General features: G+C 44.0%; 2 protein-coding genes across 9 annotated transcripts; both read left to right on the plus strand.

The window, feature by feature from the left end:
- The first annotated feature begins 78 nt into the window (after window positions 1-78).
- Window positions 79-4,613, plus strand: fdps (farnesyl diphosphate synthase (farnesyl pyrophosphate synthetase, dimethylallyltranstransferase, geranyltranstransferase)). Of its 2 annotated transcripts, XM_037075493.1 has the most exons (10): window positions 79-298; window positions 770-922; window positions 1,006-1,146; window positions 2,314-2,394; window positions 2,490-2,612; window positions 2,690-2,778; window positions 2,871-2,943; window positions 3,135-3,212; window positions 3,298-3,432; window positions 3,796-4,613. In XM_037075493.1, exons 1-10 carry the CDS (start codon window positions 296-298, stop codon window positions 3,994-3,996), a joined length of 1,077 nt encoding a protein of 358 aa, XP_036931388.1. In that variant the 5' UTR covers window positions 79-295; the 3' UTR covers window positions 3,997-4,613. The 2 variants fall into 2 exon arrangements, with proteins under 2 accessions (XP_036931388.1, XP_036931387.1); XM_037075492.1 differs by lacking the exon at window positions 79-298 and having other exon boundaries at window positions 430-922.
- Window positions 4,614-6,016: 1,403 nt separating this feature from the next.
- Window positions 6,017-23,590, plus strand: rusc1 (RUN and SH3 domain containing 1). Of its 7 annotated transcripts, XM_037075241.1 has the most exons (13): window positions 6,017-6,132; window positions 8,836-12,203; window positions 14,429-15,274; window positions 16,293-16,415; window positions 16,517-16,593; window positions 16,763-16,780; window positions 17,040-17,214; window positions 17,509-17,614; window positions 17,735-17,781; window positions 17,867-18,345; window positions 18,440-18,675; window positions 18,860-19,030; window positions 20,021-23,590. In XM_037075241.1, the coding sequence occupies exons 2-13, from the start codon at window positions 8,963-8,965 to the stop codon at window positions 20,184-20,186; spliced, it is 5,685 nt and encodes a 1,894-aa protein (XP_036931136.1). In that variant the 5' UTR covers window positions 6,017-6,132; window positions 8,836-8,962; the 3' UTR covers window positions 20,187-23,590. The 7 variants fall into 7 exon arrangements, with proteins under 7 accessions (XP_036931136.1, XP_036931137.1, XP_036931138.1 ...); XM_037075242.1 differs by lacking the exon at window positions 16,763-16,780; XM_037075243.1 differs by lacking the exon at window positions 16,293-16,415.
- The last annotated feature ends 530 nt before the right edge of the window (window positions 23,591-24,120 follow it).

Consider the following 24,120-nt stretch of genomic DNA (forward strand, 5'->3'; position numbering starts at 1 on the left):
TCAGCCCGTGTGAAAGCCCATCCTGGTTCGATTCGACCGACCAATTAAGACGTCCAATGTCAAATGGAGCCTTCGAAATCCACACCCAGCCGCGCCACTCGCAAGGCATGCTGGGAAAGTTAGTTCTGCTGCTTTATAATAAAACGGACAGGAGCATCACAGTGAACTACAAGCGGCACATCCTGGTCTTAGGAGACGTTCACAGACTTCTGTTAGACATCAAGACGAAGAAACATAAGATAAACAACTTTGTTGTATAAAACCGAACAGTTTGGGATAAGAGCGCAGCATCATTATGGTACGTAAAATGATATGTTTGAGCTAAAAATATTTCGATGTGGTGTGTCATGGCTGGTGTTATTAATGGGCTGGTTATAGGAAAATAACATGAGCTAATGTCAGCTAACGCTTCCTTTCGTTACCAGGGAACTGGCTAGCTAATATTAGTATTCTATACCTAAGCTAATCCGTGCTCCTGTTGCTACTGATCTCAGTGGGCTATGAGACCATGGAGCTAACTAGCCTTGCAGTTTTCCTCAACCGGAACAAGTTACAATGTTACTGAGTAGTTACCGCGACAGTCCCACAAGTTTGACTGCAGATTGTTTACGGTTGGTCGGACATCTGAACGCTTCGTTGGGGGATGAGACGCCTGCTGAGCTGGGTCATTAATGCCCCTAAAACAATCCGAACCATGTGGCTAACGTTAGCCGCCTCCCCTCTGAAGTTAAAGAACACATCTCTGATGTTGTGCACCTCGTCTTTCCAGGGAGACAACCTCTGCAACGGGACGCACGGCAAGAAGGCGCTGCTGTCCGACTGCCAGCTCTTTGAAGGCCAGTTTGAGGAGCTGGTGACGGAGCTGACAGAGAGGGACCTCAGCGACCCTGCGTTGGCCGACGCTCTGAGCAGGTTGAGAGAGGTGTGTGTTGTCTCGTCTTAAGCTGAACTATCATTGACAGTTGCCGTACTGCTGTTTCATGTATCTGCATGTCTCTCTCTCAGGTGTTGGTGTATAATTCTCCTGGAGGCAAGCGGAACAGAGGCCTGTCTGTGATTGGCTCACTGAGGGAACTTCTCCCACCCAATCAGCTCACACAGGATGTGGTGCAGCGGGCTCTGTTGGTCGGCTGGTGCATTGAGCTGGTGAGGCCTTGGTCTGCTCACTTACTGTCAATAAATCCTATGAATTGAGGCCAAAACCAACTGTAGTGGTGCAGCCAAAGCCTGATGTAGCTTATACAAAAACTATTGCCACACCTTTTGTTTTTGTGTGTTGTACTTGATAGGGACAGAACTTGTTACAGAACAGTATAAAATCAGGATAAAAAAAAAACCTCTGTGTTATCATTTTGGATTTAACAAGAATGTTAATAAATGTCTGTAGTCCCTGGGCAGGTAAAAATATACATGTATACAATAGAATGTATTATAAAAAAAGATGTATGTCTTCAGTATGAACAACTGGGTTTGGGACCAATCTGACATGGGCACAGGGTCTGTGCAGCTCCTTAGAATGTATTTCTAAATTCAACTTTATAAATATTAGGTTTTAAATGTCAGTAGATAGTCTTGAGATTAAATTAAACTTGAATGCGTGAGGTCTTAACTTACACAATCATTTAGCTTAATTTCATTTATCCATCTAAAGAGTCAAGTCCTTCTCATGAAAGTCCACATTTCGGATGTTACAAATCTTGAAACTCACACTGACCCTAATACAGTCTTTTTACTTCATACTTAACTCACTCTATAACCATTTTTAATTTTTCACATATGAAGTACTTACCTTTAGTCTTACCTGCAGAGGTTTAAAATTATTTTGAAAAGGTCATAAAAGCATGAAGTTTAAGTTTAATGATACCTGTGGACACAATTTTGGTGTTAGTTTGGTTTTCTCATGTCACGAGATTTGTTGATTAAAAAGAAACATTTAATGTGATATCAGCCTTACCCTGTAGTTTTGTTATCTATGAGGGCTTGTCTGGAATAATCCATGGTCAGATTTCCATCTTGTCAACTTCACAGAAGTATAAGAAGTCCTTCACCAATGCTGATGTTAACAAAGCAGAGAAAGAGTGGTTGATTATGCGTCCATCCAATAAATTCACATGATCCCCATATCTAATCTTAACCATGTAAATTTATTTAAATGTGTTTTATTTGGTAGGGAGCTGTTATGTGCTGCCTAATGGGTCGCTACAAGTTAATCTCTAATGCACAGACTGAGACTGGCTGCTGTAATGACACTTTGCAGGGGTGTTATGTTTGTTCAGTCATTAACTGTTACAACGGTATCTCTGTTGCTTGCAGCTTCAGGCATTTTTCCTGGTGGCTGATGATATTATGGATGCGTCTGTAACTCGGAGAGGACAGCCCTGCTGGTACAAGAAGGTGAGACTTGATACATTACAGCTAAAGTTTATTGATTTTTCACTATTGCCAGTGTGCTCACTTTCTTAGGACAATCCTGTGTGTTTGTTTCTAAGGATGGAATAGGTCTGGATGCCATCAATGATTCATTTCTCTTAGAGGGGTCGATCTACAGACTACTTCGCAGACATTGCAGGGATCAGCCCTACTACGTCCACCTTCTGGAGCTATTTACTGAGGTACTATACATCCTGATTAATTATACAGGCACACACACACTACCACAGGACTGTTAAAGCATCTCTGTTTCTTTCAGACATCTTTCCAAACCGAGCTCGGCCAAGCTTTGGACCTCATGACGGCTCCTCCTGGTCAGATTGACCTCAACAGATTCACCATGGAGAGGTGGTGAAATTAAATCTGTGTAGCACATTTCCAGAGAAAGATGTTTTTAACCAAATCAAAACAATGTAATTATTTCTCTCCTCTGCTTTCAGGTATAAAGCTATTGTGAAATACAAGACTGCCTATTACTCCTTCTACCTCCCGGTGGCAGCTGCGATGTACATTGTGAGTGTATTTGTCTTGTACACACATGGCAGAAGGAACTCATAGACAGGATGGTGATGGCAGCCGATTATAGTTTACAGAACTGGTCTTGTAAGAACATTAAATTAAAACCAGCTGACACAGTCTGCACAGGGAAAGTAACAGGGTAATGTCTTAGTCTTCCCTATAACTATTGTACTTTACTTTTGTAGGCAGGAATTAAGAGTGAAGTGGAGCATAACAATGCCAAACACATCTTGCTTGAGATGGGAGAGTTCTTTCAAATACAGGTAATTACTTTAACACCTTACATGCGGAACTATATGCTGCCAACTATACAGAATCAGTAACCACCTCATGTTGTTTCATTTGCAGGATGACTACTTGGACTGTTACGGAGACCCTGCTGTGACAGGAAAGATTGGTACAGACATCCAGGATAACAAATGCAGCTGGTTGGTGGTGACCGCTTTGGAGATCATGACTCCCGAACAGAGAGCAGAGCTGGAGGTGGGACTTCACACAGTAACGCTCTCTAACCATGTGCAGAGTGGTCTGTACAGATGTTGTTTGGGCCACAGTCAGATGAAGCTAAATAAATGTGTAATATACTGTAAATTTACAATGCAGGTTATATTAGGTGTGTATCCTTTTCAAAGATCAAATGTAATTAATAGGGATGAGCATCTGCTGACAATTACAACAGCTATTATTACTGATAACAAAATCATCTGTATCTGTATACATAGCCAGAATGGGCGGGGCTTACACCAGAAATGGGGTAGAAATAAGTGTATTAATTAAAAAGCTACTAAAGTCGCTCGCTACATCGTTCATTACCAAAACATAACTTCACCTTCATCTCCTCCTCAGGCATGTTACGGGCGCCACGACGATGCCAGTGTGGAAAAGGTCAAAGCACTGTACAACACCCTGCAAATGCCAGCGCTGTACCGCAAATATGAAGATGAGAGCTACCAGCGGCTACAGAAACTCATCACAGGTCACGCTCAGAACCTCCCTCACTCAGTCTTCCACAACTTTGCCAATAAGATCTACAAGAGGAACAAGTGAGGGAGAACGGTGGTCACAAATGGTATCAGGTGCATCAGCCGGGTTCCCTTTTGACTTTTATCATGACGGAGATCTCTCTGTTTTCAAAGAGGACTTTAAGGGATAATGCTCTGACTCCCCAACAGCATGACCCGAAGACGCCTGTGATATTTAGAAATCCTGCAGGCAGTTTCTTAACTTTACAATGCTTGGTTGATACTTGGTTTTGAATGTCATCCGACAGCCTGTTTCTTTTGTTCCATGTTATCTATTTATTGAACCCAGTGCGTAATATACAGTGTCCCCTGTCATCTCTGCACTGAAGAGGAATAAGCATGGATATAAGAAGCGCTCTAAAAGAGTCATATGGTCTAGCTTTCTGCCCTGAAGATTTCATGGCAGGATGATGTGACAAATCAAATCCAACATTCAAAACCAAAATCATTTGATTTTGTAGGCATACTGTAGACGCATTATTGGAGTAAGAACTTTAAGGGACATTGTATATGACTGTAGATGTATTCCAACAGCGAGTGAAACCTGATCAGCTCTCTAAGTCCATATATTTTTATACTGCTGCTATAAAGTCTGTTCTGGCCAGGATGTTATTACTTTTAATAAATAATTTATGAACAGTATTCTTCTTCTGTTTCATGTTTTTTTAATTCCCATCATATTTTTCTTCAATTTAGAGTTTTGAAGGCCATTTGTGTGTGTGTTGCCTGTGTAAGTGCCACAGAGGGATGATGGGGGCGGGTCACAGCGACCCTGATCCAATCTCTGGTCCCTCCTTTTGCCTGTAATAGCTGCTGTCATTGGGAGTCGCATACGCATGACATGCCTCTGAGTACACGTGTGCTACTTTACATGAGGTACCTTTCATTTAAATCAATAATGAAACAATTGTAATTATTATTTTGTTATGAAAATATTTGGAGGCCTCTGGATGTTGTTTTTTTAACTTAAGTAGCCTTGTTACTCATAAATGTTTTGTTCCGAACAATGTACTTCTTCAATTTAAAGCTGTCTATTCATTTTAAGGAAAATAACAACTAGCCTAGTTGAGGAAGAACAGTGAATCGCCTAACATATGTACATGTACATTGATACATAACACATTGAAAAGGGGATTGTTATGGAGCTCTAAATGTTAACCGTACCAGTGTTAGTCTATGCGCATGAGATAATTAGTAGTATTAACTGTAGTAATAAAACCAACCTTAAACAAAAAATAAACTATTTAGACTGAGCCTATTCAGCTACTTTAAAAAAAATTATCAGAGAGCCAGAGCAAGGTTGTTAAAGGGTCACCAGACAATAGATTGATTGTTTCAGTCAATCTCAAAATGCTAGAACTTCTCTCTTTCATTGTCTTCAAATGTGAGGATTCAATGCTTTTGTCTGTCATAAATCGAGAGTAAATTAAATATTTAAGGGGGCTGGACTTCTAATCACATAAAAGAAGAAAACTGAAGACATCTGCTCAGGCTTTGTCACATTAAAATGTGTATTTCTGACTATTTTTTGACATCTTATATACTTAATGAATGATTTTTTTGAGACTATCACTGATAGATTAACAGTGATAATCATGGGTGGAGATCACAGTTGGCTGTGTGTGAGGTTTGCATTCTTAATTAGCCAATTTCCTTTATGGAGGGTCTTGCACATATTTACATATGATTATGGCAATCTGACAATATTTATATGCTTTACAGAGATGAAAATTTAAAAAAAATGAATCAATCTTTATTTTTACTACTTCTTATACAATGTAGTAAAATAGAAAGGAGAATTACTCGGCTTTCCTGAGGACAGACTAATAAAAGCATGAACACCTTTCAGAGAGGAAGATTTAAGAGAAATGAAGAGAAGTGTAACTCTTCCTCTTGGGCCATGGTTCCAAACTAATCATCGGAAGGAGGTGAAGCTTAAAATGACTTCTAGAAAAATTGGGATGTGATGATAAGGCGAGTAGGGGAGGGGTGTGGTTTGGCTGGGTCTATGGTGGTGGTGGTGGAGGAGGGAGGGGGTTGTGCGAGTTTGTTGGATGCTCGCGAGAAGACAGATGCTGAGGCTGTTTAACGTCGGAGAGAGAACTCGCATTCACACGGACCGGAGATGGAGACGTTCATCCATCTTTACCTGAATCTGATCGTGAGTCGGGTCTTCATTTATCCTCTGATTGTGCACATTTGTAGTTTGTTAGCGAGCCTGCGGTGCGTAGTCGTGTTAGAATTATCTCTTATTCCCACACGGAGCCTGCGTAGATCAGGAGTCGTGCGATTCCAGCACTGATGTCTATCGGATCGCTCTTAGACTATTTAAAAAAAACAAAAAAAACATGATTGTATTATTATGTTATTTTGATCTGTTCTGATTACAATCTAAATATAATGTGTGTTATGTGAGTGATAACAGGGGCGGGTGGGCCTGTATATCAGGGCGATGCGGTCGGAGGTACCCCCTCCTCCCCCCTCCTCCTCCTCCCATCCTCCCTGTCTCCATCAGCTCTGTGGGATCGATACATGCAGGGGTAAATACTGAGCACAGGACGGGTTAAATTACACATGAGCATATGCAGTTTCTTTGTTTTTATTTCGTGTCAAGGCTTTTTGTTGGCCGTAGTGGCCGTTCCCACGGAAAGGCCCAGGCACTGGAGTGATTTATATTCCTCAGTGATGTGAAGGGCACTGTGGAGGAATATGAGCAGTAGCCTTCGGTAAATGGGCTTTAAAACAGCAGACTCTGTGCTGCTCCCTGCTGCTGCCTGATTATTTCATGCTCCAGTTAAAATGTGCTTTTATGTTCAGTCATTGCTTTAGGTGCAGGGCTTTTTATTTCTTCTTTTGATCCGCGTCTTATTGTCAGCCTGTAAGGATGGAGATGGAGATGGAGAGAGTGGCACAGATTGAGATACAGGCTGACTACTGTAAACTCATGAATATCAGTGCTCAGCCAGGCTCAACATGACTGATGCAGATGATGAGTGACAGCTATTAAGCTATATATTAGTTGACAATCATTGTCACAGTGACCATCTCATGTGATATGTGTGTGGGTGTATATGTGTGTGTGTGAATTTGAAAAGATAGATAACATCTGAGAGCCAGGATGATAGGATGCAAACGGATCAGATGGCCTGAATGAACATTTTCATGTAGACTGTTTGTTTAAATGAACGTAGTTTTAATGCTGTCACTGAAATGTTGTAGGGAAGCAACCTTTTACATACACCAGGGTCGCAACCTGAAATCTTCCTCATTATCAATTGATCGATTAAAGGTGCGCTATGCAAGGCCTATGAGCATAATTTTGCATGATTATGCAAACTGCATGAGTACATGAGTATGAGATGTGCTGTAAAGCTATGCTTAATTTTTTTGTTTATAAACATGACAGCAGAACAAGCTTGTATTTTGAGATATGGTGGGGTGGGAACAAAAAGATCATAGGAGCTCTACGGTCAAAGAATATATTATATATAAAACTCATGCACCTTTATTTTTCTAGATCAAGCCTTTTTGCTGACACTCTATTTTACAGGTCCCCAAGTCACCAAAATAATTACCTGGATATTTAATGAAAATCATAATAATATTCTGCCAACAAGCAGTCAATAAATAGCTTGTAATTTCTTTAATACATTTCCAGGAAATGTCCAACTGGTTTATGTTTAAAGGGGCATGATGTTGAGAAGAAATTCACAAAGATTTTTCTCTTCTGATTTCAGTTTTGTATCCAAAACTACATAGTGCACTTTTAACTCCTTCTTAATGTGACATTTTAATTTCCAACCGTTTTCTAGCCCAACTTCTGCAGGTCAGTAAATCAAAGTCAATTTTTGACCATTTACATTTCCAACAATTTCTATTAGAAAAGTAGAAGAATGTTATTTTTAAAGGTGCAATATGTAAGAATTAGATCTTGTTGAATTCATACTCAAACACGGGGCAATATATCACGAGAGTAACCACTAGATGCTGCTAACTGTAGCTGCTGTGAGCTAGTTAGCTTGAGTAGCCTTGCATATTGTGGCCAGAATGAGACCTCATAGAAACCAGCTGCAACACCAACACAAAAGTGTTACCGTAAAGGGGCTGTTGCTAGCTTGTGAGCATGCGAACTGCAGTGGATATCTCTGCAACACAATACACAGATGTCTATGACATAATGTCAATACCGTTGGTTCTTCATGCTCTGTTGATAGCTTTGGTTAGTTTTTAATGTTTTCGTCTAAAATTCTACATGGGGCACCTTTAAATAACATTTGGGTAATTTTCAAGACATTTTTAGGTCATTATTGTGGTTATCTGGGGTAATTTCAAAGAAACTTTAAATATGTTGCTTGGTAACCACCTATACTTCCCATGAAATTGGACCTGTAAAACAGAGAGATTCATAAAAAGAGGTTAAAGTTAACCATCACAGTTTCTGAAGGTGATGTCCTCTGCTGTTGTGTTTTGTCCAGCCAATGACCCAAGTATATTCAGTTAACTCATAAAAGAAAAAAGAAAAAAAAAAAGAATTGTCAAAGCTTGCAAATATTTACACTTGAGAAGCTGGAAGAAGTAACTACGTGCCATTTTTTGCAATCGAATTTAAAAAAATCGAATAGTGTTGATGCGTGTTAATGTTTTAGGTTTTTTACGGGACTGTGTGAGAGACTGTGTGTCCTCCCAGGACCTGGGGTGTGACAATTATAAATCAGAAAGCCCAAAAGCAATTGCGTTTTAATGAATGGTCCAGATGATGAGTTCAACTTAGCACAATATGAAAACACATGTAGAGCAAGAAAACGACTTTGAAGAGCTGATTTCTCGTACTCATTCACTGTGTGTGTCTTCTTTGATGTTACAGGATCTTGGGAGTCAAGCCAAGATGTGACCGTCACAGCGCGTCATAGTTTGGATCTGTCCAGTCTTTACAACACTTGTTTCTATAGCAACAGAAATATCACAGTATCCTACAAAGTCCCATTCCCACAATGCAGTCCTCTAGCTGCTCCTCTCAGCCTACAAAGCCACGGCGCTTTGACGTCAACAGACGGACCAACACCTTAGCTGCACCAAAGTCTCATGGCCCTGGTTATCAGAGGGAGGATAAAAACATGAACACGATCACCACATCCTCCCCACGCCGGGCTACCAAAGGCCCCACTGCACCCACCAGGCCTAGGGTGGCAGTGCAGCCACGGCCACCAGTAAGCCAGTCCAGGTTCGCCCCACAAAAACAGGTTTCAGCCATCTCTAAATCAGTCAAACCCAAACCCAAGAATGCTCGTGCATCTGCCGCAACCAAAATTGCACCAGCGGCCGCTCCTCCTCCGCTTCCGTCTGTTCTCCCTCTCGACCCGAATTGCAACGAGCCGAGCCTCCCATGTCTGTGCTGCGATGGGCGCTCCCCACAGGACAACAACAGCATGTTCAACCACAACCACAATAACAACAACACCATCTCTATCAGACAGCAACTGAAGCTACCGCCTCCTCCAGGCCCGTTACCCCAGAGGCAGGATGGGAAGATGGCCAAGGAGCTGCCTCAGCCTTCTCTGAAAGCTCAGGCCAAGCTGGAAGCCTCTGCCCGCCCTGCTGCCAATCTGGAAGACAACGTCAAGAATGCAGATGAACGCTCCGAACTGGACAACAAGAAAAATATAAAGGTAGAGGAGGAAGACGATGAGGAAGAGAGCAGTGGGGATATAGACATTGATGATGATGAAGACGAAGCTGACAATGATGACGACGATGACGATGATGACACCCTGGTCCCCTCCTGCTGTGACGGTCCCCCCTCCCTCCTGGAGTTCTCACTGTCCTCCTCTACCTCCTCATCCTCCACTTCCATCAGCTCCTGCTCTGATCTGGAGTCTGACTGTGCAGATCAATCCACCTCCATCTGCTCTTCCCAAGACCAAGATAATCTATCCATCTCTCTGTCCCCTAAAGAGCACGCTCTTCCACCAGCCCCTGAGTGCCAGTCTTCTCTGTGCTCACCACCATCCCTTCCTCTTAACCGCAATCCTTTCTCCTCAACATCCCATTCCCCAATTCCTCCTTGCTCCCCAGATGAGGGCTACCCCTCTGCCCTCGACTCACCTTCGCCTGACTATCTAGGAGTCAAAGGCGAATCTGAGGTCACCAAATTAGGTTTACTTGACTTTCTAGAGTCAGTAGGGGAGTTTGGGAAAATGGAGCGCTTCAGTCAGGTGATCCAAGTGGCCCGTTGGGATCTGGAGGGGGAACAACATTGGGATGTCCTAAGGGATCGGCTAGATCACCTGGATCGCTTGGAGAAGGTGAACAGGGAAGTGAAGCTGGCCTACGTTGCCAGACTCCACGAGAAGGGATTTGATCTTGGAGACCTGGAAGAACAGGATCTGTCGGATGTCATGGATGAAATGGGCAACATTGACATTCCCTGGAAGTTGTATAAAAGTCGTGGAGGATCGATGGGAGATTCTCAGGAGTTTTCGGATGCGGGGGTTGACCTCACTGCTCCGTCAGACTGTGATGAGCCTCTCGCTCCCGACTCCCTCACCCCTTCCCCTGTTGAGCCCCCACCTAGACCCCCTAAACCTCCAGCACGTCATGCCAGTGTGAGCTCTGACCTCCACACCTACATCAATATCAGCAGGGAGACAACTTCCATGGCGGTGTCCACCTCTCCTACATTGTCCACTTTCTCCACTAACTCCTCATCCCCTACATTCACCACTTTCAGGTGTGAGAAACCCCTACCTCCATCCCCACCATCTATTCCTCCTCTTCCTGCCTCTAAACCAGTCCCTTACCTCACCTTATATACTACTTCCTCTCCGCCTCCTGCCATCCCTACCCCAACTCCTCCCATTCCTCCACCTCGGAAGCGACACCTTGCCAGGAAGGAGGCGCAGCGGCTCGCTGCTCTTCAAGCCGAACAGGAAAAGACCCCTCTTTCCCTTCCTCCTCCCACCACACGCCCCCCACCTCTTCCTCCTCCACCAGTTATTTCAGTCTCCTCCTCCTCTCCCCCTGCAATACCGCCTCCACCTGCGCTGCCTCCTCCCCCCTCTTTCCATGCATTGGATGTAGAGATCCGGAAACTACTGATGCTAGCAGGATTGACCCAAGCTGAGCTTCTCAAACTCAGCCCAGAGCTTGGTGACTGTGTCGGAGGGTTGGAGGATGAGGGAGACAGAAATAATGTTATCCTGTCCAAATCTCCATATGAGTTCAGACTACAAGAAAGGGAGGATGAGAAGGAATGTGACACCGGGTTGATGTTCAGAGATGGATGGAGCAGCAGAGGCAAGTTAGATGGAGATCGAAGAGTAGATATAGCTGAGGAAAGCAAAAAGAAAGAGGAGAGCAAGGACGCACAAAGAACCACCTCATTCACTGAGATGGCAAGGAGAAGGAAGAGGAACAGCGGCCTAAGTTCTGACTCCTACTACAATACTGCTTTTAGCAATACTCATGAAACTAAAACAAAGAATATGAGCTACGAGTCTTTCCGCTATCCTGCTGCATTACCAGATTCACCTCCCCCTCCTCCTCCACCTCGTCCCCTACCCCCAATCCCGCCATCTCTGCCCCCTACCAAAGTCAGCACTCTCCCTGCCAACTCTGCACAACCTGAGCGATTTGACTGGCTCATAGCGTTCACACCTGATTGTGATGCCCCACCACAGCCTCCACCTCTGGAGATGAGAAAATCTCAACTAGAAACTCAAAAGAAGCTCAGTTCATCAGGTTCATCTCCTGCTCCAAAGGTGACAACTTTCAAAGAGCTGCGCTACCGCAACAAGAGCGCCTCCCCTACAACAAAGGTGATCACTGACCCAGACCCTGATCCAAATGTTATTACTCCAGATCCAGACATACTCTACAACCTGAGGTGGAGGCGAGAGACGGCAGGCAGCGATGGAAACCAATGGGAGTACACCTCACAAGCTCAGGCCCTCTTCATGCAGCCTCCGCCAGCCCTCACCTCGATGGCTGCACTGAAGGAAATGCTCCAGAGAGCTGACAAGGAGGGAGGACAACTAGAGCTGTGCCCCTCACAGAAGATCGGCTGCTCTGTCAGTGATAGCAGCCTGTGGACCATGGGCAGAGAGCAGGAGTGTGAAGACATTAGGAGCGAGAAAAAGGAAGAGAAAGAAGAAGAAAAAGAGGAAGAGGAGGAGGTGGAGGTGGAAGTGAGAGGGCGAGCCGATGGAGGGAGGACTTTTGAATCAAGAACTTCAGGTGAGGATGAATTTCAGTGATGATGCTGATGACAATTAAGGAGGCAATGTGTATGTTTGTGTGTTTTTTGTGTGTGTGTATGGGAGTAAATAAACACATCAAAGTAACTCTGATTTGGCAACACAACAAATCTAGGTTGGCCAGAGGATGGAGAGGAACAGATTGAGAAAAGTCGGACTAGCGCTCAGCTTGCTCAGTTTCTCAGTGGCACACAAATGATGTCCTTGGACAGAACATAATAGAATGATAATAATAATAATAATAATAATAATAATAATAATAATAATAATAATAATAATATATTGATAACAGAAAGATAGAGAGAAACAGAAAGCCAAGGGAGGTGAAAATGTTGACTCATATTTGAAAATGATGTATGATGTATGGAGCGAGAGAGCGAAGAGATGGAGGGCGAGCGTGAGTCACAGAGAGGGGTGATGCGTGATTTGATGGATGAGTGATGACGGGGGATAAACAGAGGGTGATTTCAACAAGACAGTGAAAGCTGGAGAAGAAACATGAGCAACAAGGGTGAGAGAGATGGGGGGATAAGGACAGTGAAGGGAGTGAAGGTAATATGAGGAGAGAGAAAGAGGAGGTTGGAAACTTTCCAGCCAGTATTTCCTGCGCTGGTTTTTCAGAGTGTGATGTCATCATCGCCTTATTCAATTATTCATCCACCCTTCAGGCCGAGGGGAGGGGGATAATGGAGCGCCCAGTGAGCTCGCTAATCTTTCCCTTCTTTCGTCTATCTTTTACTTTCTCTTTTCTTTCTGTTTGTGTGTCCAAAAATCTTTTCCAGCTCCCCTTTCACCTGGTTTTAAATCCCATCAACGTGGGACGTGTATATGCTTTTCTGTTGCCGTCTCTCTGCTCCCTCCCCTCCACCCTTGCTCCCTGGAGTGGCACAGATAGCCAAGATCAAGTTACTTATCTCATACAGTGCTGCAGTCGGCTGCATAGACATGATTAGATTGTCAGTGTCTAAATGCAGCAGGGTGAACGTTTAGCTTAAATTGTTCACTTTCACATTCTTCAAATTTTATCCATATTGTATCATAAATTCTTGACTTTATTTTTGCTTTTTGGTCAGAAAAAAAGTTAGATGAATACTAGTAATGATGCTGCAACTAGTCAGATATAGGTGTGTACACCTTTAAGAGTCCAAGGGGTGGATCTTAGCACATGAACCAATTGCTGAGAGCTCGTGTCAGAAAAATAGGAAGTATCATGTGTTGGTTACAGTTCAAAGACAGCTCAAGTCTAACCAAGGTATGGTTGCTTTCCAGCTCATTTTGTAGCCCGTAGCCTGGCAGTGTGTCACAAGTGCTTGAGTGTAGTGAAAACTGTGTTGCCACACTCTGATTATTCACAGAGGCAGACATGGTGATTGAGCAGGAACGGAGAGAGAACTCTATCTGAATCAGTTGACTGACTCAGCATTACACTGTACTGTGTGCTATACTGCCCGAGGAGGGACGGAGGGAGGGAGTGGTGGGTGATGGTGAAAGAGCTAGAGAGAGGTAGGAAACAAAGGCAGAGAGGAGGGAGAGAGAGGGGGAGAGCGAAGGTGATCCAGAGGTGATGATGTCTCGCTTGTACTGCAGTGCAAAAAAGATTGGCACACACTTAATATTCATCGCTGTCGATGCAAAAGAAAAAAATGAAAGTAAAAGCGAACACCGTGAGGAAGCCTCTGAATCCAGATATGATGAGTCTTTGGCATTTTAATTATGGTGAATGAGTGTCTGATTGACAGACTGAGTGTTCCTCCTGTGCAGTCACGGTCTCATTTCCTGTTGTGTCAAACCCTCTTAAATGAAAGACTGTGGTTATTGCTCTTCATAAATCAACCCCATTGACTCTCATGCCCTGTCAATGTGTAACTGTCAATCAACTGTTTTTTAAATGCTGCATTACCGCATGATGTTACATGATGACGGGTTTCTTGCTGGGATACACTCATGAATGTGCATTTTTCTCTCGACAGACGCTAACATTTTCTGCATCTCTCTCTCTCCTTCCCATTTCTTTGCCACACTTTCTTTTTCTTTTTGACTTTAATCTTGTTTTTTTTTTTCTCACCTCTCCATCCCATTCGGTTGTTTTTCCACTGTTTGTCCATCGCTCCGCTTTGCTCCCTCATGTCACTTCTTTGCCTCCGCGCTTGCCCTCTCCATCCTGACTCCCGCACCTTTACGATTTTTACCCCTTCTGACAAGCAGTTTCCTCCCCCCCGCTGTCCCTTGCCCAGTCCTCCCAACCCTACTTCCTCCACACTGCCCTCCCCCCCTTTCGCCCAGGCTACTGTAACTCCCAGCCCTTTGCAGATCCCAGACCCCACAGGCATGTAGGCAGGGAGTCCAAAGATGACGAGCGGTGCAACACACAGTGGGCTCCTGCTCCCAGCTCAGCTTGTATCCACAGAGATGATTCCAGTGCTGAATTAAATGCTGTGTTTGGCTATGAATCCCTGGCTGACTTTGGTGTAGACTCTCCTTGCGATGATGAAAACATCTTCGACACACTCAGGGACTTTGCGTCCGACTCTGTGTGCAATTTTGACTCCCTCTACTGCAGTGACTCAGACAGGGATAGCGGCACACACACCAAGCCAGACACCCCTGTTAGCAGCACCCCAGAGGCTCCGGGCTGCACCACCCCGTATAAGAACATCGATGTCATGATGACGTATTCAAACAGTGCTATGGATTCTCTGTATTCAGATAAACGCTCACAGACAGACCACAACAGCTACAAGGCCAGAACATCGAAAGATCTCCCTCCTCTCCCCACGTATTACCTCTACCACCCTAAAAACTGCCCTCTGCATCGAGGTCACCCTCCTCGCCTCTCCCCAATCGGAGCCCTCTCCCCTCCCCAGCGCTCCGGAGCGCCCCCTCCAGGCGCAGCAGGCTCCTCCCTCAGCTCCCCGCTTTTCCCCCGCTCTCACACCTTGCCTGCCCTCGCTGCTCCCCTCTACTATCCAAACCTCTACCCTCCTATACCGCCCAGGGCTCCCCCCCTACCCCCAAAACTCCACCAGGCTCCTCCGCAGTCACGCGTGGCGAGTAAGACTTCTCTCTCTTCTCTCTCCCTACATCCCTCTCACTTTGTCTGACATCTTTGCGAGCATGCCCGTCAGTCTGTCTGCCTCTCTCCTCTTGATATGGTGGCCCTCACACTTCTGTCCCTATTTCGACCCGAGGGATTTGCAGATTTGAAAGAACTGGGTAACTGTAGCTGTTTTATGTATCAGTAGGCAGCTCCCTGCAGGTCATCCAATACGTCTTATCTTCCCTGTCCTTTCAAATCTGCGAAGGGCCCTCAGAAGGGGAACAGCTGTTCCTGTCAGAGGGTGTCTAGAGCCACTCTCATCACTCTCTTTCTCTCTGTCCTCCCCTGTCTGTCTGTCTGTCCGTCTTTGTGTCCGTCTCGTCTGCTCTGTCTACCTGTTGTTTTTGTGTTCGCATGTCGTGTTGAATTGGAAACATTTCATGCCAAGCACAACACAAGTAGCTGGTTGATGATGGTTTTTTATTTCAAGTTTATTTTAATCGTTGTGCGTGTACATTCGGAGCAATTTCACAGTAATTAAGACCCACTGCATCCTGTTCTTTTCAAGATGTCTGCATATATATACAACTACACACAACACCTGCCTTTTGTGTCTAATTATACCTGACCTGACTGATGTGGTAGCTTGTACACCTGTCCCCCCCCCCACTCCAGCTCTGCAGTTACTCCAACATATTCTTATGCTTTTACAAGTGTTTGTACGAGTGCGTTTGTGTGTTCGAGTCAAGATGAATGCATGAGATCCTGTTTATCCCTCATGCATACAGAACGTCGTCCTCACAGATCCAGATGTTGAACGCTCGTCACAGTAGTAAACCAATATTTACAGGCTGTCCTCACACACTGTTTGCTGTCAGTAGCACCATCTGCTTCTATCTGCCGACTCCAGTGCTTCTCATTGCTTAATTGCTCCTAACGCTAATATTTCAGTTATGGAATTTCTGTCTGTGGTGATTCATTTTGCTTCTGTTTCGGACAGTAAGTAATTTGCACCCTTACTGTCGCTGTCAGCCGTTCGCAGTGTCTCATTCGCTGGCTCTGTGCAGAGGACAGAGACGTCCTGGATGGGCGAGGATGTGAAGCATCCGATGCGAGGTCTGGGCCTGTCCTCTCTGTGCCTGCAGGAAAAAAAAGGTGTGCGTCCTGCATGTGTGTGTCTGTGTGTGTGTTTGTCTTCATCCCTGATGTCTGGAACTCGTACGGTTTAACTGAAGTTCACTGTTGTTGTCTTTCAGCTCTGGTCAGTGCGGTCAGTGTGGCAGTGGAAGCCATCTTGGCCCAGTTCAGTTCTTCTCGGACGGTCGTTCAGAAGGTCAGTCGACGATGAATTTACATCACCCGTGGGATTTTTGATGAAGGCTTGAGTTATTGTGTTGTTTTTGTGGGATTGGTTTACTACAAGAAACAAAATGTCATATTGAATGTGATGTTTATCCCTTCCTTTTTTCTTATTGTGACTCTTTTGTTCCGTCTCTCCTCAGTCTCTCTCAGTTAACAAGGTACTAGAATATCTTAAGCTAACCCAATCTTTTAGTATATCTTTGCAAACTAACCCCCCCTCCCCCTCAACATCACCCCACATCACATCGCACTGACCCTCACCGCCCCCACTTTCATTGATGTGTCCTATTTTTCTCTCCTCCCTCTCTCTTGAGTCATCCTCCCTCATCCATCCCCCTGTCTCTCCTTATCACCGCACATCTTCTCCCTCCTCACTCCATCCCACTTTCCTCTCGTGTCTCTCTTCTCTCCTCTCAGGCCTTATCAGGAGACAGCACCATAAATCCATCTCTGGGCCGTCTGGTGCTGCAGTGCCTCTGCCCAGCCCTGCACAGCTTGCTGACCGATGGCTTGAAACCCCACCAGAGTGACCTGATTGCAGGCAGGAGGCCAAATTCAGCCTGGAGTCTGGTCCAGGCCTCCACCAGGCCAGGTAGCACATGAAAAAAAATAAAAATAGAAACGTAGGAAAATTTGCATACATAGATTTGGATATGACATCAAGCTGTTAATTCTGTTGTATTGTTCCCTGGATGGTAAGGATAAACCCTGGGCTTCGTCCGTCTCTCATTTTCCCACACATCAGTCAATACTTGTTGATTTTAGTGTCTGAAATGCTGAATAAAGCGAACAACAGGAAGCAAGTATTGATTGGCCTTACGAGTGCCAAGTTTCGGTGCAATGTTTTTCGCTCACCTCGTCAAATTCCTCTCTCTTCATCTCTTAGGCCCAAAAACACAGGCTTTGTTCAGCCTTCAAGATCGAGTCGGAGAGCTCCCCCAGCTCAGACAGAGCAAACACAGGTTCAACGCGTTCCTTCTTGGCCTATTAAAGTAAGCGCTTCCTCCAAATCCTCTGTTTTCCTCTGGTAATTTACTATATGTCACTTTGCCTGCACATGTCCTCTTTGTATCCTCACTTTTTTCTCTTCTTTCTATTTTTTTGTCCTCCAGTACCAAACTTCTCGATTTCTGGCTGTCTCACCTTCAGTCTTGCAGCGGTAAGCTTCCCTCCTTTTAATGTCATCTCACTCTTTTGGGTGCCCATGTACCTAACCACGACCTCTTCTCTCCCCTTCCTCTCAGATGTGCTGGAGACATATTACCGCCCCACCTCCTTTATGCGTCTGTCGCTGACCACCTGCCAGCCTCTGTTCGAGGAGCTGCTCCTCGTGTTGCAGCCTCTCAGCCTGCTGACCTTCAACCTCGACCTGCTCTTCCAGCACCACCACTTAGAGCCAGACAGCCACAGTCCAGATATCCATAGTCCTCCTTGCCAGGACGCTACGTCCCAGCTTTCAACAGAAGACTCCAAATCCAAAAACAGCAGGTTTATTGAAAGCCTGTCAGAGGTAGATTTTGGAAGCCCAGAGAGAGCATTGCCATTGGCTAATCCAAAGAATTTAGGATCAGGGGAGTCAAGTCAATATGGCGCTGCACCTGTAAAGGCTTCAGTCAGTCTCGGGCAGACAAGTCCGCAGCTCATGTGGGTGCAGGAGAAGGAAATCGGAGACTTACCTCCTCCTAATATCGAGGAGGACAGCTTTGCTCAGCAGGCAGGACAGGTACCCACCTTTGATTTTCACTGTGCAGTGTTTTAACTCAAATATGTTTGTTTTATCCTGTAGGAGTGACTTTTTTTTACTATTATTATTATAGGTGATCCAGCAGGGATGGGGGGCTGTGGTGCGCTGGGGAGGCAGGCTGAGCCATAACCTGTCTGAGCTGAGCCTGAAAAAGGAGGAGATGAGGGCGAATCTGCCAGACCTCCAGGTCCAGGCAGGAAGTGACTTCACTCCGGTCGGCGGTGGTGCTCAGGTTCCCTGGGGTCTGGGACGGCTCTTTGGAGCCTCTAAAAGTCCCAACAGCCCAACAGGTCACACACCACCGACCAGGTAAGTCAACAAACTTAGCACATATACTGATGAGTGATCATGTAGTTCAAGAGAAAGCAATACATTCATCCATTAAGAAACTCTAAGGTCACTGTTGTACATATAAAAAAAAACCTGCATGAATGGTCACAGTCTTTCTTTGTTTTTCTCATTCCTCTCGTCCTCTTCCTGTCTGTCTCTGCAGGCGTCCCTCTCAGTGGCTGGCTCCTGGTGTCACCGCACTGACCCGAATGGTGAGCAGCAGCAGCTCCACCCCAATAATGAGGAGGGCCCCGGAGCTGCAGAGAGAAAGTGAGCCAGAGTCTGAGAAGGAAGTCGATGCACTGGAGATGAAGGACAAACCCAGACCACTCAGGTACAACAGACATGAAGAGATGCTGATGGTAATGGAGGGAGAGTGGATTTTTGTGTTTCTGTTGGCTGAGATGCAGTGAAACTGTGTGTGGACACCTTGGATACCTGAACATAAGGCGAACTATTACACGCCTTTTTTTTTTGACTGAAGAACAAAACATATAGGTGTTGTCTAAATTTTCCTAAAATGGTCAGATTTCTTTCGATTTTGTTTTTGTCTAATTTTAGATGACAAATAATGTGTAATAGTCAGGCACATCCAAAAAACATTTAAAGCTGGATGCATTGGACTTGCTTTCAGACAATTTTTACTTCTTCAATCAGCAGATTTTTAAATATAATCAAATGTTTTAGTATAAACTGGAAACACCCTGTATTCATTGTTTTTCTACTCTACTCAAGTAGCATTCTTTGCAGTTCCACTCACCAATCCATTCTTAAATTTGGGGGTTGATATTGTAAGTTTCTGTGTGGACACAACTCATTTTCACTGCAATTTAAATTCAATTTAGCATGATTGTCACATTCCAGGCCCCTGTGTTCCTGCATTTAGAAAACATCGACTGGTCTGATGGGAAGTCAGTATTTTTAGTGTCTATAACACAATCCCTTAAGGAATATCATTAGGATAAAGAAAGAGGCCCTCATCCATAGCAAGGGTTTGGCATGAAAAATGGATGGTTAAAAATAAAAACATTGCTAATCCATTATAAAAATACACTTGCCTTCCTCAGGTTGTGGCATGTCTCCTCTTTCTCAAAATTACATCTTTCCCAGCAGCTTTGGGTGTAGCAGACGTCAGAAGAGCTCCTGTTATCATTTTTGTCTTCGAAAGACTGTAATTGATGACTCACCAGTCTGACTTTGAGTGATCCTGCATTGTGACTCATCAAAGAACTGGCTACATGGCCTGTTGGGGGTGATGCTGTTGTTTGTGTTGGCGTGTACGTTGACCGCATTGGCTGAGACAATCTCTGCTGTCTGTCCTCAGGTCAGTACGAACGCTGTGTGACCACACCGGAGCCGAGTCGGAGCTCAGCTTCCGCAAAGGGGAGGAACTGGTGGTGTTAGGAGGAGTCGATCAGGACTGGATCCGCTGTCGTCAGGGAGACAGAGAGGGGCTCGTACCTATTGGCTACACCTCCCTCATCATGTGACTTCAGCCATAACTGCTGCACTCAATCAATAAAAAAAACAAAATAAATATATATATATAAATATATATTTTAGGCGAGTATTGAGAGGTTACGGTGAGGCTCCACTACTCTGAAAGGGATATTTCACGCTTGCTTGGTGAGAGTTTGAGTTGAGTGCATCACGCCATCTGCTCTGCCTCACGTGCACCAGGAGCAGCCTGCAGTCCTCTCCCTTTATGAACATATGGGAGTGTTTTTTCCCATCACAATCCATCCAGTTTGGTAGCATTAAACTAATGGATTGTAGCAGCAGGAACGCGGCAGATGGTGTGAAATAATGACTCAAGTCAAATTCAGATCATTTCACGCTGGAAGACCTTTGATCTCAGAGTGAAGTATCCCTTTAAACGTCCTTTTTCTCAATTTCTGCCATCCTCGTCAGCCGCTGGTCTGAAAACAAACACGGGGGGGGATTCTGTGCTATGAACCACTCGCAGCTTCAAGCGCTTTCAGGTCAGCGGCTGCCTGTTGCGAGGGGGCCACAGCCCAGTTGCAGCCACGTTAATGTCTCTAGCTGTGGAGGATCGCGACTAGCGGGTTGACAATTGGAGAAAGCGCGTTAGAGTACTGGGCCGTAGCTCCTGTTGCATACTGCGTAGTAATGTAGTGAACTGTAGCCGTGTAGATCTGTGTTCTCTTGACCTTTCACCCCTTTTGACCTCTCACCTTTATCGCCTGGTTCATGAGTGTTTGACATGTTTCTGCTAATATAATTGACTGTATAAATATACATAAAAAAATCTATATATAGGTATATAAATTGAGATTGATATTACCAAGATAGATAGAAAGATAGATGAACAAGAGAAAGCAGCTTAATAATACTGTGGCCACAATGAGGAAGATTCAAAATGAATGGATTCATTCTTCGACTTCACACTCACTACATGATTGTCATACATGCAAAAAAAAAGAAGAACATTGTTTGTTTTGAGAATGAAATCCAGTATCTTCCCTCCTGTGTGCTTTATGTATTGCCAACGTCTCGACGTCGTATTCATTAAGTCATTTAGCCTCATATCTTAAACTGTATGCATTGTGATGTGCCATGAATGCTTCGAATGAATGCCAGAAATTATCTATCTACTCCACACACAGTTGTCAGATAAAATCAGACAACAGCAATCTGTAGCTACTCATCGGAAACCTTCACAGAACTATGCTCAGCTCTTGTTCAGCACTATCTGACCTTGAATTCAATGCAGTGAGAAAGTCCCAGATGTGTGGTTAATTCATCAATGCTACTGTAAAGTCTGTAGGTTTGGTGGCTGGTCTTCACCTCGTACCTCAGCTTTTGTATTAACCCTTCCTGCCATGTTTGCTTCTCATCATAATCATTGATATTAATGATAGTGGTCGTGGTGGAAGTGATATGTTGATTCTAATGTTGCTTTGTGTCATATATTTATTCTCTAGATTCTGTATTGATGACTATGCATATGGTTAATTGTACAACTACTTTTTTGTTTGATTGTCTGACAGTCATTTTGGTTTGGTGTTCCCATGCAAGTTGCCACCTGAAGCCTAAAACAATAGATTAACCCTCAAAGACCTGGACGATCCCCGGCGGCAGCTAAAAAGAGCTGTTGTTCTAAAATGTTTGATAGCGTTTGAACCGCTCATCCAATCCATCTGCTTTAAGACCTGGTGTAAAGTGGAGTTTTCTGTCTTGTTTGAGCATTCAGGGCTCCACTGTGAACATTATTACGCCATTGTGTTCTGCAGCATCGATTTGTCAAGGAAACCCACACAGTTTCTTCTGCGCACTGGTGCCACACCACATGCAGCTGGTGCCATTTTTATGTTTTGCGCCCACACCCTTGAAACATCCTGAGTCCTGCTCTCCAAACTTTTTCAGACAAATTTCAGACAATGAAATGTAGAATTACAAATGTTTTACACTGGAAAACGCAGAGGATAATTTTCAACTGATTGGTTTAATTTGCTTAGTAAAGGTCTAATATTGACAAAAATGTTGAAGTCTAAAACAAAAAGTACATCTTTTTCACAATTAAAACTAAAGTTCCTGAGGTTCTGTCTGAGTTCACATTAAAAAACTTAGCAGATTAAGGTGAAAAATCACCAAAATTTAAAGAAATAGCAGTTTTCTGATTATGACATCTTTGTATTGTGTTGCAGGGAAATCTAATGTAGTTAGCATGCTAACAAGCTAGTTCCTGTGTCAGCAGTATAAACAACAACATTTCATTGGTGCATCGAGCTCCCGGTCTGGACCGCTAACTGCAAAGCTAACTGAGCTACCTAAGAAACAGCAGCCAAAGGTTGCAGCAGTTAGCAGTTACTCTAGTGATATGCTGCCCTGCATGTGGTCAATTACATATTGCACCTTTATTAGCCAGACTGAAACTTAATGTTCTCCTGAATCATATGATGTATGACACTTGTAAGATGCTGACTGCTAGAATAGGGGAGGAGAAATAAAATAAATACAGAAGAGTCAAGGTCTTTGAGGGTTCAATAGTAAAAATGAATATAAAAGAGTCTGATTTCAGCTGGACAGGAAGGACCTTCTTTTCATTCTGCAAGAAAATGTCATCGCCATTGATCAATCAGGGAACGCTCAGCTATTGAAAGTGTGTTATTGTGTCAATGCCATGTAGCATGACGTTACCGTCACTATGACACCTGTCCGGTAGCATTAAGTTACGCCAGTGCTCATCACATTACAAAAGATGCCATCAAATGGATGATACGTAGATGTTTACAAGAAATAATGTCTAGATAAAGATAAAATATCAGTTGACACATTACAATGTGTTTGGAATATTTTTTCGTTTTGTTTATGTATTTCTATTCCAATGTGCGGTGATAGTCTAAATGCATTTTGTTTGAAATTTGTTAATTTATTGGATGTTCTATTTATTGATCTTGAGGTTTCTGAAAGGAATAGCTCTATCTGACCCATCTAGTGTCTCTCTATCTATCTGGGTTCATTGTGTGTGTGTGTGTGTGTGTGCGTGTGTGTGTGCGTGTGTGTGTGTGCGTGCGGGAGCGTGCACATGGCAGTGTGTGTGGCGGTGAAAGCAGAGATGAGTGTGAGCACTTCTGTGTGTCTGCACATCCTGCACTTTCACTTGTGTGTGTGTGCAAGTGTAACGATGAGTTCTATACCTCCCTCTCCTCCTCCTCCTCCTCCTCCTCCTCCTCCTCCTCCTCCTCCTCTGGCTCCTCCTGCTCCTGCTCCTCCTCCTCTCTTGCTCTCTCTGGTGTCATGTAGCCTGTAGACATCCCCCCGTGTCCTACTATTGCATATAGTTCAGTGCCCCTATAGTGTCGGTCATTGTCCACCTCCTGCATGTGCTTGTTTGTAAATACACCAAATAAAATGATCAGTATAAACCAAACCTGTGATGCCGTTTGAGTCATATTCATGCACATTAGTTAATGTAAGCCTCATTATGGTGTATATGTTGAGCCACGGTACGTTACTAAGTACATGTAGGCTACTCAATGCGGTTTGGAGGTATTTGTACTTTACTTGGGTATTCCCATCTTCTGCTACTTCTACTTCACACTACATTTTGGAGGCAAGTGTTACTTTGCAGATAACAGAAGGCATACATTTTTCTATTAATTAATTTGAACATCAATCAGATTTAAGAAATAAAGAAAAACATTAATTCTGACAAATCAGGAAAATGCTGAATATCAAGCAGAAGATGTGATAATCGGCCAGGTAGTCAGGTTCTATTTGTATGGAAAACTTTCCCTTTTACCAAAGTAACATTTTAACACAATATTTTTGCTTTTACTAAAGTATGAATTTTGGGTTCTATTACAACATTTTTAATTAAGCATAGTATTATCAGGTTTAACTTGTAAATATATGTAATATTTACTCCTTCTTTTGATATTTACTCAAGTTCTGTTGGTT

The sequence above is a fragment of the Acanthopagrus latus genome, chromosome 17, assembly GCF_904848185.1.
Source record: "Acanthopagrus latus isolate v.2019 chromosome 17, fAcaLat1.1, whole genome shotgun sequence".
Lineage (NCBI taxonomy): Eukaryota > Metazoa > Chordata > Actinopteri > Spariformes > Sparidae > Acanthopagrus > Acanthopagrus latus.